General features: G+C 36.5%; 1 protein-coding gene across 9 annotated transcripts in view; it reads left to right on the top strand.

The window, feature by feature from the left end:
• Fife (regulating synaptic membrane exocytosis protein fife) overlaps positions 1–19,721 on the top strand; it is a 165,887-nt gene that overhangs the window by 26,601 nt on the left and 119,565 nt on the right. For all 9 annotated transcript variants that reach the window (XR_011717470.1, XM_071699685.1, XM_071699687.1 and 6 more), the window contains one exon: positions 9,963–10,293. Coding sequence is in view for 8 of the 9 variants with exons in the window: in XM_071699685.1 (XP_071555786.1) it covers positions 10,264–10,293 (30 nt within the window). In the remaining variant the exon portion in view is untranslated. The remainder of the gene's footprint in view (positions 1–9,962; positions 10,294–19,721) is intronic.

Raw genomic sequence — 19,721 nt, 5'->3', positions numbered from 1 at the left:
ATTTAGGAAAAAATAAATCAAGAATTATTACTTGCCCGGGGTCCAATCATTATTGCTCCTCTGTGGCACATCATGGCGGCGGGCGTCTAGCGTCGCGGCCGTTTTGCCTGTTGAATAAAAAATGAGAGGGAACGGAGCACGAGGTGGAACGGCGCGCGTTGTTGTGGAAGGCGGGCGTGCCCGTGAGAAATTGGATTAATTCTGTATACAAGCGAGGCAGTGCGCGCCTCCACCATCGTCGTCCAACGGCATCCGCAAAGCACAATAATCAAGCTAATGACATCATCAGAACTTACGCACTACGAATTAAAAGAGCTATATACATTAAAGTTTTCCATACATTAAAATCAGGCGCAAATGTAAAATACGTCACGGTACATATTTGCATATTAAATGATATTTTCTTCGCATTTATTATTACGTATTTCACGGATAGACAAGACAACTGTTGATTTATATCTTGATTTTCAGACCGATGAATATATTCTCAATACAAATAATCTAAATAATATAAATCTTTTTAAATTTTTCGTCTAGTACCTGATATGAAAGCATAAAAAATATGTATTAAAATTAAAATATTAATCAGAGGGAATGATTTCAATCTCGTACTGTTTTATGTAAAAATACAAGGCTTTAATTTTTATATATATCGTTATTAATTACAGCAATGTTTCCTTATGTCCTATCAAAGACGCTATCGAGGATTAAATCTGCCACTATATGGATGACGCTTCGATTCTGTGAGACAACAGACGGATATCGGCGACATAGTACGCTTGGCAACTCGTGCTGCCAGATCGCCACGTAACAAACGGATGCGCACACACGCGCGACATGCTTACAGGGATGAAATCTGATATGGGATAATAGGTTTGAATCCGCTCGCGCACACAGGCAGAGACGCGCGCACGTACGTACAGATCGATGCGCGGCATATGGGGGCGGGGGGGGGGGGGGGCACTCGTTCGCGGAATTATAATATTGTATACCTATGTCACGGTGTAATGTTGTAAATGCGCAGCGAGGCGCGAGACGTATCCGCATTTCCTCCTGTACATCAAGGGGTTTTTTTTTTGCGTATGCGACAGAAATTTCCGCTCGACCGAGGTAGAAGCTTCGACTCGAGAGAGATATTAGTTTTGTGATTTTTATCGAGCGCACATTACGCTACCGTAAGATAGAATAAGTGGAATATCGGATTAGAATTTCTGTGTACATGCTGCATCATGAATCGTATTGACATAGTAACGTTACAGTATTGCGTGATGCATTATTTTTGTATGCGATACAAATTTATTTTGGTCCCAAACAAAGACCGAGAATTTCAAACGTAAATATTAATTTTAATCTCAAAAAGGTCGCGTTTATTTGTAATTTCCATTACTGTTACTACTGTTGCATTTACGGAACATACTGCACACAGCATAATATTTTCTTCGATCACTTTACAATCGCAATCAAACAGTTATCAAAATTATATTTAAAAGATATATCTGATTCGAACTAATCTATACTTGTGGTATCGAAGAGACGAAATTTATTTAATTCAATGACTTTTGTAACGAAAGTGAGTGTTCTATTCGTTCTTTGTCAAGAACGGAAATTTTACTTTTCAACGAGGAGAAGATCGGATAACAAATCGTTGACGGACGTGGCTAGATTGATTAGATTCATTTGTTATAGTCACGCTTTCTCGGACAAGCGAGTTTTAGGCTATTCGGGAATTTATCTTCTCTTGTGCTCCAAGTTCGGCTGACAAGAGACCAAAGTCGGTGACGCTAAAGATCACTCCGCGGAACTCTATTTCGAGTTGACACGGTCGGAGGATCGATCGCCACTAACTTGATGTACTATTTACGAAATTTTCGAATGGTGAGCACGTACGGCGGAAAATAAGGTCACGTGAAAAATAACGAATTGCTACGGAGTGACAATGAATATATTGTGCAGAAGAATCTGTGCTTCTTCGCAAATAGCTCGATAAAATAGACCACAGGCCAGAGTGCCATTCCAGCTTTAATACAATTATTTATCAGATTCATCAAAATAGAATATTAAAAATATAAATATTGTTACTTGACAGTAGGTATTTTAAAGAACTTAATATTTTGAAAATAAATCTTTTATGCGTATTTTATATGATGTATTTTATAAATGATATATTTTATACGCAAATTATGTATAATAACAAATAAATTATTAATATTCGATATTCAAGTATTAATTGCATAATATTCTATTTTTATTACTCTTTACTTCACAAACACGTAACACTCTTTTATATTAAATTTTATATTAAATAAAAATAGAAATTACAAATTTCATGATAATAAATTGAAAACCGTACTGATTTATGTTTGTAATTTATATTTATTATTATTTCTCTCTATATATAGAGATCTCTCTTAACACGTTTTGTGTCGGACTAATTTTACGTGATTTCCTCTACACGCTGCGTGTGTCGCCGGTGATCCACGCAGTATGTTCATTATAATTGTTAAATAAATTGCTTTATACTGATTATAAAACTAAAAAAGTTATTATAAAGAAAAAGGCCTAATGGTGCAAAATGCAATGAAAAACAAAGCAAATATTTTTATTAAATATTTATTTAATATTAACATTTAATATAAAAATACTGATTAATAATCAAAAACTGATAATAATCAAAATATCAAACAATCTGGATGGAAAGTCCAGTGTGGGACACCGATAACTCACACGGCACGGACCGTGTTAAATAGTAATTAAAGTGCATACGCACTTGATTGATTCTTATCAGCGTAATCATATAGCGAATAGTTGCTCGTCATTTATATCTATAGAAGTCATGGGATGACATTGGAAGGATTTACGCCTGCAGAGTTTAGTTTCCTCTGAAAAGTCGTGGGCGAACACAGGCAGGGATATTCCTGGAATAAAGCCCCGGAAGCTCTAGCGTGCACTTAAATTCAACGAAGGGTAGACATAGAAGCGCTGACAAGTGGAAGAGCGTCCTATCTGATCGACCGCAACAAGTAGAAGCGGCTAGCGCATGATCAGCCGACAAGTAGTAACAGCTAAAACTATCATCCACGGAGATCTGCTCATTCGGGGTCAGAACCAACAAAAGACCATCAGCAACAAAGTTATCGTAGCGTCGCTATTATTGATACAAATACAAAATTAAATTAAGATCTTAAATTGCTTAAAGAATAAAATTAAAATCACGTTACTATTTTTTTGCTTGCGAAGCATGAAATTTACTGTTAGTCGAGCCTCTGGTAATGATATATTCATGGCTGTTAATTGTAATATACGGCACAATAGCATTGTGCCTTATGTATTGATAATTAAATTTGCGATTAATTCACTCCTGACTTATATGTAATTTTCAAGTTTAAGTTTACTCCATCTATAATAAATACGTAAATCGCGAAATATTGCTGTGTTTACCGTATCCAAATTATCACGTTGAGAATACACAATTTGTCATATTTATCTAACGATAATGGAACATATTACGCGTATTCGTCCTAATACGTATTACTAGCGTTTCAACAACAACACCATCGTATGTACGAGAAACGCGGCAGAGCGAAACTCGCAAATCCTATATGTGGGAGCAAAATGCATATACAATAACGTAGAACGATGGCGGTCTCCGGCTAAGCGCGGTATTAAAGTATACAGTGAGCTCAACAAGTAGCCACTGGGACAAACATCGTTTTATGGGGAGGGTGAAACTAGGGGTTGCTTTGTAACCACGATCGTTATAATCCCCTACGTACAAATGAGGCCTGGATACGCGTATTATCGATCTTTCCAACGCTAACGTAGCAATTTATCAAGACGTAAGAAAGAATAGAATAAAAAAAAAATAATCGCAGAAGATAGGCGAAGTTGTCTGTTGTTTGTTTTTGTTCTTACACTGAGAAAAAAAATTTATTAATCCCAAAAAATGTTTAGTCCGATACGTTCAACTAAACATTTTAGTTAGTTAACTGAACATTAGTTGAATTAATTAATTCTTGATTGAAGAAATTAAATAAATTGTTGAAACGGCTAATGTTTAGTTAATTAACTAAAATGTTTAGTTGAACGTATCGGACTAAATATTTTTTCGGATTGACCATTTTTTTTCTCAGTGTAGGAAAAATCGAGTATAATATGAAAACAAATGGAAGTCGGTCGAAAATCCTTTTTCTTTTATTTCTTCCGTGAGAGAAGTATAACCGTTAAAACTAAATACGTAATTATAAATTTGTGACCATAATTTAATTATTGAAGCATTAAACGCTACAAAAGCTTATAGGATATTAATTAATTTGTGAAACTAAGTCTTACGCATATATAACTTCAACATAATTATCTATAAGACTTTAACATTGAAGCTTTATTTGTGACACCTACGAACTACATTAATATTTCTGTTGTTATGTTATAAAATCTTTTGGAAAAAATACCAAATTTTTTTATTTTTCATGACCTTATATTTTCAATCATTTTCTTTTTCTATTAACGAGCCTCGCGTATGTTTTCAATTCATTGCAATTTAATGAAAAATAGTTTTCAGTTGTTTTATCGTATTTGTCCAATACACGTTTCTATAGTGAATGCGAATGTCTGTGTATTTGTTCGCACAATCGACTAGAGGTCCAATTGAACGCGGTCGTTTCTCGATTTCCTCTCGAGTTAACGTTTCCAGTTGGACTGTGGGCTTATTCGATATTCGTAATGGGAGAGCCAAAAGCGCAATTGGCGAATTCCATCGCTATTTATTGCTATGGATAAATGTCCTTCTTACAATTAAACGAATTTTTGTCTGGCAAGCGGATCGAATCGCACATGTAAAAAACAAAATATATTTCTTGCATTATTCTGTACGCTAACGTTGAACGGGAATATGGAGGAGTTTCGTATAACAAAGCAAGTATCTATAAGAGAGCTTTGGGTCTGCAAGTAATTTCAATAAAAAAAAGTAACATGACACGCTTTACACGACAAACGTAAACAAATGTGCAGTACAGTATTAAAACAGTTATTACAACCCGGTAAAACTGAATTAGTAATAATTAAATTTGTTACACCATTTAGTTTGAATATTTCTCATAAATCAAGGAGGACGAATTTTAAAACAAATTGCAACATCGCTTTGAGCGACGGATTTAATTAACAACCTTATTGCTATACGTTGGCGCTTATGCCAACGTGATCGCTCAAAGGGTTAAAAGCGTGGCGAAATTATTGTCCGCGTTGTTACGGAAACCGGACACGCGCGTTTTCGAGTAACGACGACGATATAATTTGAACGTGTATGTTCCGCGCGGAATTTCGTGCATATAAAAGAAACGTAAACCGCCAGAATGCCGCGTATTCGGAAGCAGCACCGTGGCCGCATTGAGTTGCAACCTAACACATCTAGTTTTATGACTTCCTTTCGATTTGCCAGTTTTGACTTTACCGTGGACGATATCATTTCAGCTGCATGTATAATATTTTAGGCGGCGAAAAGTGGGTCGTTCGAAAAGTATGCGTTGGTAAAATTATCGATCCAATGCATATTTGACGAACTTAATAAATATAAGCGGTATAAAACGGCAGTAATTGGAATACATATCGCGCAAGGAATTGTTCGAGAAAGAAACCGTATACTAAAATTAAAAAATTTAAAAATTTCTAAACTTAGAACGCATTATACTCTTCATCTCATGTTTAACGCGAGATACTGCCGTCTCTGCAATGTATCTTTTTATTTCCCTCATGCGAAGATCGTATATTATTTCAGGTTGAATATCCAGACTGCCGTATTTTATGTTAAATGTAGGATGCATGAATATTCGCTTCAATATTCCAGGCATTATATCGCATAAATTTTTTAAATAGAAATAACTTCTTTGTTCTATTGTATCTAGAACAAGCATTTAAAACGGACGCGGCTGCAGCCTTGTCCTCGTGTCCTTGTCCCAATCATGGTGGACTCGTTGTTGTATTCCGAGCATATGTAGATAAGCACGACCGATCTCCTCGTCAGGTTAATTTTGTCTCCGCTTCGTACGTCATCGGAGATTACCTCGAATCGGATTATTTGTTACACGTCGCGAGGGTTGTTTGTTTGTGTTCTAAGATGATCATCCATCGTGGATATCACATATATTGCGATGCCGATGCCGCAACCTCATTCGATGTCGCTTTTGCATTTCATTCATAATATCTGAATATTTTCTTAAAATTTCTCTTGTTATTGATATGCGATAATAATATCGTTTCAATACCGATAGCTCGTTGTAAGAACATGGAAGAATATTTACGAAGGATCATTTAGTATTTATTAAATATCATGACACACAATAGAAATTAAAAGATTGGATTTATATTTTATTTCAAAATGAAGGAAATATTGAATAGCAAAAATGTAAAATGCATGTCATGTGAGTAGAAACGAAATGACACGACAGTTAATAATGACGTAAGATTATGTAAGACATTAACATGTAAACCGCCTCCATATTCGCCGCGAACACGAGAGATACGCCAGTCATTAACATCCCCATATGAACAAGCCGCCTACGCCTTCGTTAATTAACGTAGCTCGCAGAATTTAATCCTCTAATGATCTACAAAATGGCAACGTGTTATTCGATATGATCTTTGTCGTTCCTCCGCAGGTTCTCGCGACGCCCGCGCCGTCGGAGATTTTCGAGTAGCTCCGAACTTTGCACTTCGCTAACCCCGTCGATCGTGTGTCGACCCACGCGAATGTTAACTTCGGCAATTAATATGGGCGAATACCGTGCCGCTTCTTGTCCCTCGGTTTCTCGTCATCCGAGCGACAGAGCGCCCACGTTCAAGGGATATTATTCCGTGAGCGCGCCACGACGGGCTATCATTATAAGATAAATTAATATACGCCGGGGTATTACGAGCGCGAGAGGCGCTTGAAATTCCATTCCGCTCATTGTTCCACCCAGCCCATTCGACGATGTCTCCCCGTTTTTCTCTCGGACACCCTCTCTTGCGCGATTCCTTCCGCGTCGCTCTCATCTCTTTGATACTTCTTCGCCTTCTCCTTTCGTTTCTGAAGATTAGTATAATCGTGTCATCGCCACGTCTGATTGCGTTTTCACTCTGCCTCTAGAAGAGCTTCGCCCGTATCTTGAGCGAATATAAAATTTTCTCTTTATTATGCCCTCTCTCTCTTTCTCTCTCTCGCTTTCTCTTCTTGAAAAAAAAAAAAATTATTGTTTCTATTCTTTTGTGCTCTGGCTGAAAATATCTTCAATTAACGACTAATGTTTTTAATGAATATTTATCTCAATTTGCTATTTATTTTAACGCTATTACGTACACGCCCAAGAGAAACTGCGCGACAAGCAATATCACGCGTAAATCCTGACCGCATGAGAGACCCGGCCGGTAATAACAAATTTTGGCCACAATGATGTTAGAACGACGATGAAGCGGCAGCGTTGCGTTAATCCCGCCGAACGGAACCGGTTAACGAAGCCATTTACATCGCAATTATTATGATTTACGTAACCATGAAACTTGGTTGCAACCGAAATTTGTCTCGTAGTAGCGCGGCAGGTTAATTGCCTGATGCGCGAAATGCGACGTGAAAGAGAGTGCGGCTTCCAAAACGCACATGGGCGAGACAAGTTGGCTGCTTCCTGCCGCTTGGAATCAGTTCGCGCTGCGCCGTAACTGCCTCGAAACCAAAAGTTTCCCAAACTACCGCAATTGTAGGAGGAGTTAATTAACGCTTGCGAAAGGCGGAATTTTCGGAACAATTTTTCAAATGCAATTTCGTGATGTTCGCAATTGATATTGATAAGCTGCAGTTTATTACCACTCAGAAAATGTTCGTTTGCAGTACGATGTCAAATATATTTCTTGTGAAAAAAATATACATATAGTTAGTTAAATTGCTTATTTATTTTGTTGAAAACTTTTAATTGAGGAAACTAATAATCTCAAAGTACTTGCTGCAGAAGTAATACCATTGGTTTTATAAATTAATGTAAAAGAGAAAAGTTTCTCCTCTTCTATGGCAAAAATGTATTAATTTAAATTTATTATTTGATACTGTTAAGTATTCATAATAATCGTTTAAGATAACATGATTACAATTAACTATATATGGATAAAAATACAAGAACAGAACGGGTCGATTATATAAATATTTCATTATTGTTTTTTTTAAATTTCTAATTTAATAAAGCTTTTTAACACATCTAGACTTTAATTTATTCTTCTTCTTTTTAGATGAGATTATCTTTGGCTTCTATTCTTTTCTTCAAGTATTCATTGCACTATCAATCACAAAAAACGTGTATATGAGTATGTATGATACCTAGAGTATGTGAATACCAACAATGATGAGCTTCGGTCCATGTAGGTTCGCTAAACTAAAATGAGTGTAACAGATCAATCATCCCTGCGGAAACCTCGTTATTATAAAAAAAAATTTTGGTTACAATCACCTAAAAGCAGTGCAAAATAACCTGCACATACACACACACACACACACACACACACACACACGCATACGTGTGGTCTGTACAAATTTATTATTAATTTAGATGCAACATCGTTACGGAGTTTGAATTCGTAATTACAGTACCATCGTGGTCAACTATGCCTGTGGGAATCAAGGGCCTCTAGTTGCTGCGTGGATGATTTCCTTGATTGAAATTACAGCTAATGAGGACAAGTCCAGCGCGTTGGTACGTTGATTAAGTTCAACAAACTTTATAGTCTTGTCATATCTTTTTGCGAACCTCAGTAGGGAATTATATTTTTAATAATTCAAATTCGTAATTCCAACCACGTTATTCTGGTAATTGGATTTTACTTTTCTCTACCATAAATTGCAGTCGCAATTCGTCAAACGAAAATATTTGATTAAACTTTCTTTAGATTTTTATCAAGTATAATATACGAGTGAGCGTTCGTGCTCAACTGTCGCTGAATGAAATTAATGTAAACACTAACTTTTGTCTTAAACGTGTGCTGCAATTTACAACATGTTTTATTCATGCGAATAAATTATTAATTTTGGAGACTGATATTTTCGAGTTTGCTTTTAGAATTATGTTTTCGTCGTGCGTGTGTGTATGACAATATGCGTATGTGATATAAACAAACGGAACTTCATAATTCAATTTCATATGAGACACAAATGAGACAAAGCAAGTTTCGTCGGTTTTATCAATGTATAACAACTATATTAGTGTTCCAAGTTTTACGAGAGACTAACGCGTCTTCAAGTAAAAATTAATTTGCATCATAATGAGATCGACGTTATGAAATATAACAATCATATTTCGTGTTATCGCCTTTTTCAGCCAAATAACGTAATTTTGCGAGACGTCGGTGCTTAGAAACTAAGCTATTAACGTAACAATTTTCAGATACCTAAAATATCGGATTGTCGTTGTTAGGAAAAGTAAGATTAATCATCTCACAACATGTATGCGCTCGCTCTCAGGCGCTGACGTCCCGTATGCGACGAAACAAAGCCAGATATTAATTTGCGCGCGCAAATATTTGTTTGCGTCTAAACTTTCTAACGAGGTTACGTTCAGCCAAACATACCTCTCAAAGCAGTCAGCTAAGCTGCGAGAGGACTGTTTGCAAACTACAAAGTGGTATATATGACGCGGGATTTCTAAAAACCTCAATACCGCCTTTAAAGTCGAAATTTATTTACTTACGCTTGAAGTAAGTCAGAAACATTTTCACGAGTGTAGACCGTTCGGTGAGACGAGCTTTGATGATCACTGAATCCATTATATCAAGCCTCGTAATTCGAAGCAGAAGTGGATCGAGTCCATCATTTATCACACTCATTTGTAACATTAAAGTCATATATAAGTCGTATGTAAAGCGAACGTTATTAATGACGGACTTGGCCTACTTTTGCTCCCCGAGCTTCGCTCAATCGCACGTAATTAAATACATTGATACTTCATTTTCAGAGTCGCGTGACAACACACCGGAGCCACTTCGTGTCTCTTTGAAGGCGAGTGATAATGATCGCAGAAGATGCTTTCGCGGCAGAAGGGCGAGCCGCACGGCTCCATCTTACGCTAATTAAGATTCTGCAAATCTAAAGACATCACACGGAACTGTGAGCCGAGGTCGGCGATCGCGAATCAGCAGCAATCACGGGCCTTTATGCCGGTACTCAGCATCAGGAAGTGACAAGAGGCGCAACTGGAATTTAGGAATCCTCTGTTTCCTCCATTGAGAATAGGCGAGATCGAAACAGCCGTCAAGATGGACACGATGTACAGCTTCATAAAGAAGGTAAGTATCGAGAGATTGTAGCAAGTTTATTAAATGCAAAACGATATCAAATTATTTAATGACTATAAAATTCCTTATTATGCTGTTTATCCGAACCTGACATGCTGTTTTTAACACAATTTTAATAAAAGTAGCGTCAAAATTGAGCTTTTAATGCAATATTAATACATAACATTAAAAATAATGCTGCCTGATGCTATATCAGAGACAATTCTGCAATAAAACTTAAACTACAGAACGCTAATTGTCACGAATTGAACCTCGTAGAATAGTTTTATTCGATATACACTGATGATATTTCGCTCACATACGTCGATCGGAATGCGAACGAAATCACATCTATTTCCGAACGAGTATTTTTAGACGTTTAATGAAATGTAAAACCATGCAGATACGAATTATACGCTAAAATGTTCGTAATTACATCATGAGAGCCAAACCGCGGGAGTTGCTCGGTGATCCGCATGAATCGAATCAAGATAGAAAACCCTGATAATCGATAGATCGTGCCCGGAGTACGTAGCCGGTTATTTAACGACTGGTTTTATCCTCATGGATAGTCCCGACGCATCGAATATTCAACAGTTGGCATCGATCCCCTCGAAATACGGAGCATCCGGACGATCCCAATACCGTCAGATCTGACCTACGCCTAAGATCCGGGATCGCGATTATGTACGGCAAGATCGGTCCTGAGATCAATGTCAACGTAAAGCTTTTATTCATGCAAATCGGCCGTTACGTCACAAAAGTCACATTAGAATTGTAAATTTTTCTTTAACATGACATTTCCATTCCCTTTGTCAATGAAAAACTCTTCATTTAATGTTAATTGTGCTACGTAATTTAAGTATTCGATAACGAAATACCGCAAGCCCGCATTTTAACATCACCGATGTTACAATATACGTCGTCACAGTGATATATGTGATTGAAATTGAATATTAAAATCTGCTGATATTGGAAATTAATACCGTTATGCTGTCATGATCGCAAAATGTCACGATATTTAACATGACGTGAAAACGATGTGAGATAATTCATATATTACCGATTATATTATTTAATTATATATTTTTTAATAATTCTAAATATATATATATATATATATATATATATATATATATACACAAGATAGAAGATAGAAAGACAGAAAAGAACAAAATCTTTATATCCATCTTCGATAAATCGTTGCGATTACTGAAATTTATCTTTGTACTTTTGATATTTGCTATAAAACGAATTGATTGAGCTGGTTAGCCCAGAATAAGAACGCTACGACGGACTCGCTATTAAAGGATAAGAAGTTCACACTCACGACACGTGTATTCATGACACAAGGATTACATCCTTGATCTTCTCGCGTATAAACTTAATCGTGCACAGTCGGCGTTTCTTTACATGTACACCCCGCTTCTCTCTGTGGAAAGTGGAAAATCTCTTTGCGCCACGTCCGCGCTTTTCCAAAGGCGGCCCGGCGAGATGAGAGCTTTTGCACGCGGCGTTCCTTCCAGCCGGTGCCACTGAAAATGTTTGTACGACGGTCCTCTCTTTGCCCTCTGTGTTCTTAGCTTCACGGTAGCTTTGGAATTTCCGCGTTGTATCATCTCCGCTGTTTCTTCCTGCTTTTACATCTCTATTTACATTAATACTTGAATTTATTTGAATCGTATGACTATAACTTTTCAATTTCAGTTAATGCTGATTGCTTAAATTGTAATATTGACAATAATTGCAATGTATTTTCAATTTTCTATTTCTATTTAAATATAATATTTGACGCGTAAATTTGTTTTTCTTATTTGTCGTTTCATTTCCATATCATCTGTTTACTTCACTCTGTGTCTTCCTCTCTCTCTGTCTGTCTGGTGTGCGCTGTTTTATTTTTACATGTCTTCTGGAATTACATCAGGCAAAATTCTGTCGTAGAGACACTTTGCTACTATTATTACATTCGCTTTAATGCTCTTTTTTTTAACTCGCCGGCAACATTGTTAAATTATATTCTATGCTTTATGGAAAATTCTCAACAAAGTTCTTGCAACATGACTATACAAATGTTCAAGAGATGTGAATGTTCCCAGTACACATACGCTGCTTCTATTTTTTATAATTGAAGAATTTCAATTTAAATAGAAGATATACTTTTAAAAGAATTGTAGCAATATAACGCATTTTACCCTTATATACATATATATAAACTCTCATAAGTTTGATGTCCGATTTATTCTTTTCATATATTTATTTTCCAATCTTTTCAAAAAAATTTTTATTTATTTTTCTTGTTTAGATATTGAAAAGCATCGTGTTCGAGCTTATCTTGCTTTACGATCGCGTTTTTACTTCTCTCATTTCACATGCGCGCGCGGATGTTCCAGCTTCCAGCCGGATGTCTATCGCGCGGAAAAGGATACCGGCTGTTTATCAAGCGATCGTTTCGAAATTTATCGAACCCATGGCACTAGCTTATTTATTTGTTCCCCGATGGTTTCAATATTCGGCAATAGCCTCAAAGGTCGATCGTGATATAGCGGAGGGAGGGGGGTTCGCTTTTTATAGTCGCGATATCGGCAAAACTCTCTTGGCGATTCTTCTTGAACTCCGCCGTTATTTTCATCGCCAACACGGGAATCGGGAGCCTGCACCAAGATTATACATCAAACATCAGACAGGTTTCGTATATATTTCGTTGCGCGTGTTAATATTTATTACGCGTAGTCAGTCTCTGAAGAGATCAATTGCTAATGCGCGACGAGTGAAATATGAAAGCATATGCATGATTTGGTATTCCATCCACGACGGGTAAAACATGAATTCATTTTCGGCGAATCGATAATGAAAATATTATTTTGACATTTTCCGTGCTGTATACATTGTAAATAATATAAATATTGTAACAGAAATATTAAGCTTTATATATGTTGCAGGCATAATACAAAATCAGGCATTTTATAATAAGCCGGCATAATGTCGTGTGTGTACCTACTTATATAATGCATAGATTTCGCTTAGATATTTGAGAAATATAACAGTTTGTGTCAGTGCTAAGGGAAGTAATTTGCTGATATGTGTGTATAGACAGTACACATGTAGGCGGGGAAAGGGCTGCGCCCCCGCATAAAAAAACTAATCTAACTCCAAGCCTACTTCAACCAAATTTCAATTTCTTTAGGAATAGGCTTGGAGTTAGATTAGTTTTTCTATGCGGGGGAGAGGCTCCGCCCATGCATATACTTATAAATTTTTTAAATTATGGTATGTATGCAAAAATCATTTCTAAACTTTAATTTCTTTCCTAAAACTCTCGTTATGCCGGCTTATTGTAAAAAGCCTAGGCATCTTATAAAATGCCTGATTTTGTATTATGCCTTCAACATATATATATTTAGAGGGGCGCCTTTTATTTATAAGAATTATTTACTTATTGGTCGCGGTATGAGAATAAAAAAAACTAGCGCGATAAAAAATAAAAAGATATCGAATTGAGACTTCCGTCTTAAAATAGAATGTCCGGTAATTCTATTTAGAATATCGCTCTTCGTATACGACTTAACTTTATCATTCTTCCGTACTCTCCTTTTCAATTGCTCGCAATTTCGCGACTTCATTCAAAATTTCTTCAAAGTGCCAAGCGTATATCACGGCGCGACAAAATGAGGCGTAATCTCGTTAAAAGCGATGCTTTGCCAGTCATCTTCATACTCGTCCTCTTATGGGACCGGAATTTCCAACTTTTCTCGCGTCTCTCATCTGCATAGCGAAGGCATGAAATCTATGTCGTCCTACTAAATCATCATCCCGCCCCCCTTCGCCCTTCCTCACGTCCCTTCGCCCGGGGGGCAATACCGTAAGCAAACTTTTATTAACAAACTTTCGTCATAAAGCTGTATCAGTGCTAACGACTGGAGTTCGCAAGCCTGTCATTTCCAGCGCCACGCGAAAAGAATATAGGCTCATCCTCTCGAGAAAAATCATAAACGTTACGAGAGTTAGTGCGAACCGATCCCCATGACGCAAAAGCCGCGCCCCGACGAAAATTTTCCGCTGACGCGCGTTTCCCTCCGCCGTGGGCTGATCGTAACGTTTTGCAAAAGCGAGAAACTCTAGAAACTTGAGAACGAGGACAAAAGGTCGGATCTCGCGCGATTTTACACTTTCCTTTCGTCGTGGAAATTGTATGGGAAAATGCAGCGCGCGCTACACCGGCTACACCCACGCACCAGACGGCTTCCCAGTTATGATCGCGCTTTAATGCAGCGTTTCCAGATAGAAATGTATTGCTACACATTATTGTAAGTAAATGCCGTAGTAATACAGTTGTCGCTGGCACGACGCTTTCTTATTCTCTTTCGTTATTTCCCTGCGGCGCGGGCGGCCGCTCACTGTTCCCGAGTACTTCATATTTTCTATCGGCGAACTGTTCTTGTTGTACATTATTGTCGTTTACATACACGTACTCGCGTTAAGTCTTGTAATAAATAATTCACACTGTGAATTTAGATGTATGGTTTAAAGGACATTTTTATTTAACATATTATATTGAAGAGTCATTACTGTTTTAGATGCATATAATTTTTTTATTGGATGTATTCAACGATTCCCTAATTCTTATTTCATGCAATTAAGTTTGTATTGAGTGTTTTCATTATAAATGTAATAGGAAATGTGATAATCTGTGTGTGTGCCGTGAATTGTAAAGCATTTTGGGGATTTCACAAAAATAGTCTACAGCTTTTCTTCCTGTCTCTGTCGAGAGACAGGGAGAAAACTGTGACTTTTTCCCTAACTGTAACTTATTCCCGCTTAACATGTTACTCGCATAGAATGTAAATATACCATAGTCTTAGAAATGTACTAAACTGACAGAGTAAAATATATTTTTATATATTCTTATACTATTATATTTTATCGATTAAATGCTGCACAAATTGTTTCACAATTAAAGAAGTTTTGCACTTATTTTTATCTAGAAGATATCGCATCCCTAGAAGAATATACTGTCACAATTAAAAAAATTTCGATTTTGAGTTAAGCCCATAAAAAGTATGCCTAAAATGTTACCTACGTGCTATTAGAATAGAGTCACACCTACCTATATGAAATCTGCTGCACGGAGTAGAAGAAGTGTCATTATTCTTTTAACTGGTTATATTGCGGTTTCCTGGATGAATAGTCATAATACTCACAAGTGAATTGACAAGTGAATCACAACAGACCTCTTCAAGAAACAGTATAAGTTTCATTATAACAAAATATCATAATTGTAATTGCGTTAGTTATCTCACAATTAAAAAAAAATTGAAATACATTTGTTTTTTCTCTCTCCTGAAAAATTGTGAATTTTTGAGTTGTGACAGTATTCTTCTAGGGATGCGATATGTAGAATATTATCAATCTTTATTTAATTATAAATCATCAAAGAGAAAATTGAGATATAATGTTGAGATGTAAAATACACCCCACGCGAATAATTACGTTGAAAAAAAATCACATAATGTAGTATATGGGTTAACCTTTATTTCGAAATTAAAATCAGATCAATATAGTGATCTTTAATTGTCGTCATTTCTAATTTTTGTAAGAGATCGTTCAACCGAGAAAGTTGTTCTTCAGGATAATACCCTCTCACTGAAGAGTGAACGCATTTTCCTGTAAGTGTAGATTCATCGGGAAAAATCTTTTACACACCATTTACAACGCTGCGTATACTATTGCTCGAATATATCCGGTGCGTTCATATCGCGCGTTATCGGGCAAATTTTAACACACTCGTTTTTTCTGCGCCACCGTGCGACCACTCGAGATTGACGCGCAATTTCATTAACAGTCGCACATTTTTCCTTTACCCTACAGCTTTTCTTCTTGTCTCTGTCGAGAGGGGGGTAAACACAGGGAGAAAACTGTGACCTTTTCCCTAATTTACCAAAGATTTAATTATCTGTATTATCTGTTTCTCTATAAACGCGAGTCGAAATGAACCTGTCGCGTGAAAGGTGAAGTGTCACGTTGCGTTTTAACACGCAATTCAACATAATGACCAGCGAGAACGCAAAATTTTATCAAATCATTACCGGTCGATCGTTTTCCAATGAATGAATTATCGTCACACTATACGAGAGCGCGATGAAGTGCGCGAAAAATGTTCAGACGGAATTAATTCGCGCCACGTGCGACAAGAACAGTCCAATAAAAACTGGAAAATCCATTATTTGCATTTTTGCGACTCCGTATTTCAATTCAAGCGTGCGCCTCGTGGTATTAACGGCTCCTCATCGAAGTAGGTCGTCCGGATCTAACTTCTTCTTAAAAAAAAAACGACTCAAAGGAGCACTTCATATCTGGAAAAAAAAACGAGAAAAGCTGTTACAGTCTGCATATGCACTCTTTACTCCCATCCCATTTCTTTATATGAGTGTACAAAAATCGATAGCTCCGCTTTGACACGTCGCGTCGCCGTAGGGATGTAGCTTCAACTCGATGTTCGGCGGCAAACATGTTCTGACATTTAAAGGCTCAAATTATTATAACTCAATCCGAAGATCGCGTTTCGCTACTGGAAAGTACATGCTCGGCAACGATTACGTCGTAGCTTTACGAGGCTCCCGACGCCATAAAGTCGACAGGTGTCAAAGGTAGCTTAAAAGCCCGCCGGTGACGTGCAATTGCTCGCGTCATTAACACGTTTACATGCTACTACCTTTGTTCTTGCGACTCATTCGGCTGTTAATTAATTTGTCGTTTGATCGTTAGGTGTCGATGGAATTGGTCCTCTGTATGAATGGACAATTATCGGCTTGTTATTATAGCTCAGCATGCTTTCTGGCATAAATTGTCATGCGCATATATTTTCCAGCGACATAATCTTCGGAGTTGTTTCGGCAATATTTGTCGATATTCATTATTCTCTTTTCACGGTATATTATTGTTTGTATTATTAATAAGTTAAACTATTTTCTTCCTATGCGAATTCGTACGACATGCATTTTTGTGATGTTGTCTATTACACACGAATACAAATAAAGACTGTGCGGTGAGAGAAGACGTGGAAGGTTTAAGATATTTTTTCGCCGTAAATAATTCGTCGAGTTAATGTCTTGCAAAATACTGCAGCGTAAATGCAGTCTAAATTTTACCTCTTAAGGTTTTCCTCGCGTTCCTCAGAACCGTTATTAGCAGGGCAAATGAAAAATACAAGAAGAATATTAATTAACATATAACATTTTTTATTAATCTATTTCTAGCATTGTAATTCTAAAATTCTAGAATTAGTAATAATTATTACTCCATTAAATAAAAGCGTGATAAAATACTATATGTATATTATATAATAGCTTTTATTTTAAATCGACATTTTAGCTCACGGTATGATTAGTTATCCCTGTTATCCTGTTCGCCGTAAAAAAGTTGCACTTCCAAGAAAAATTCCCGTTCAAGAAACTTCAAGTTAGGAAACATTGCACTATTATGCTGAGCGGGGAGCATTTAATGGTAGCCTCGCGTAAAAATAGCGATAAAAGCGTAGTGCCAGTGAAAGAACGCCGACTTTCGCTATTACGATCCAAAAAACTTTGCCCGTTAGTGCCGAACCCTCGACATAACATAATTAAGGTGTGTAATATCATTCTTAAACTTATAACTGCTAATTTTAAAAAGCCCCACGGTCGCTCCCATTTCAGCAAAAAATATGCCGCGGGGAATTATGCAGATAAACGTTATCGCCATTCGGTGGTCCGAAATTAAAGACCGTTTATTTTCTGGTGTATTATCTGGTAAAATATAAATGCGTCGGGGAATATTTTCACTCGACGAGCTAAGCTTTCTATCTATCTTATCGGAATAGAGAAAACAATTTTATAGAGCCGTGCTCTTTGAATATACAGAAAAGATTTCCGATAAATCGGAGAAAACGTGTCGGCTGTTCAATGCTATACGCATTGAACGTAATCCATACGCGAAATCCTATTTTTCAATGGAACCACATCATTCGTCATTCGATAGGTCGTGTTATTCTGGCATGGAAAATATTATTTGGGGCATGTTTATATCCCTTTCTTTTATTTATTCCGATTGTTTTTTTCCGATCCTATATGCGTTCCACGCTCACCGCGATCAATACAATCGTAAAAAGCTGCATTTAACGTTAATTTCATATTTTATTGACGAACTGTTTACATAATTTTCAGTTGGTATAAAACAAGTATGATGTAACTATTATCTTTAAAATTTTCTATCAAAGAGATTGTCACATAATAAAAAGAACATTTTCTTAAACTAAATATTGCTGAGTCTAACGTCTTTACATATCGTAGAGTTCAACAAAAAGTGCAATAAAGATATTTGTAATCATGTTTATTATTAAATCATGAATATAAAGACTCTAGCTTCCTAATTAACTGCAGATAAACTTTACACTTGCGATATGACATAATTTGGAATTATATCGGCTATTGATATTTTCAAATTAGTATGCGATTTGTTAATTCAGTCTTGCTAAAGATACTTTCAGTAAAGCACTCGCTCTTTTATTTCTAATAAACATCGGCGTTAACGTACTTTCCACGTGTGAATACACATTTAATTAACTCCAATTTGAGCTAGCTAGCTACGACAAAATTTAATTCTCGATGCGGGACGCAGTTCTTTTTTTTCCCATTTACTCTCTCATTGCGGATTTTCCTTTCGCACCACTCTCAACTTAATACGGTTATTTATCATGGCCGTAGTGACCAATAAGTCAGAAAGCGGACGCGAATGCGATAGTTTCCGCGAGTGTCTACACAAACGCGGACACGTCGCCATTTTCATCTATCATGAGATTATACTTCTCCCGATGTCATAAATTACGTGCTATATGTGCAGATGCGAATCGTGACCGTCCATGAGAGTGCCGACTGTTGCGTTTAACTGTATATGTTAGACGCTTAGAAGCTATACGAAATAATATTCTTAAATTACATATTGCACTCAGCGATATTGGATCATTCCAGTAATCATAAGTAATGCGGTTTTTTCGAGATACTTTCGAGATAAAACAAAAAATTTTGGCATTTCTAGTTTAATCCAAAATATATTTTCCACTATTATTTACAACTTCTTCCCATCTTAATCTTAAATTTTCAATTCCCTGGCGATAAAAGTCTTTTGTGAGCTAAAAAATAATTCAAGATCCCTTTTATACTGCCTTATTTATGGGATGCAATATTTTCAAAATAATAATTATTAATCTATTTGTTATTATATGGATTTAGAGTTGTTGGAAATATATCATAAACAACAAACAATGCAAAAAAATTTTTTTGATTGTACAGTAAAGATTGTGCCATATTAATCTCGAAGATAAAAAGAAGTATTTCTGAAAATGCGAGTAAAAAAATGATTTATCGTACTAGTGAGAAATGTTCCATGCCTACAGAAACATTGGATAAAAT

Source organism: Temnothorax nylanderi, unplaced genomic scaffold (genome assembly GCF_030848795.1).
Source record: "Temnothorax nylanderi isolate EJ_2023f unplaced genomic scaffold, tnyl_v1.0 TNYL_tig0019_pilon, whole genome shotgun sequence".
Classification (NCBI taxonomy): domain Eukaryota; kingdom Metazoa; phylum Arthropoda; class Insecta; order Hymenoptera; family Formicidae; genus Temnothorax; species Temnothorax nylanderi.
Note: the sequence above shows the minus strand (reverse complement) of the source record. Positions and strands in the feature narration are given on the sequence as shown.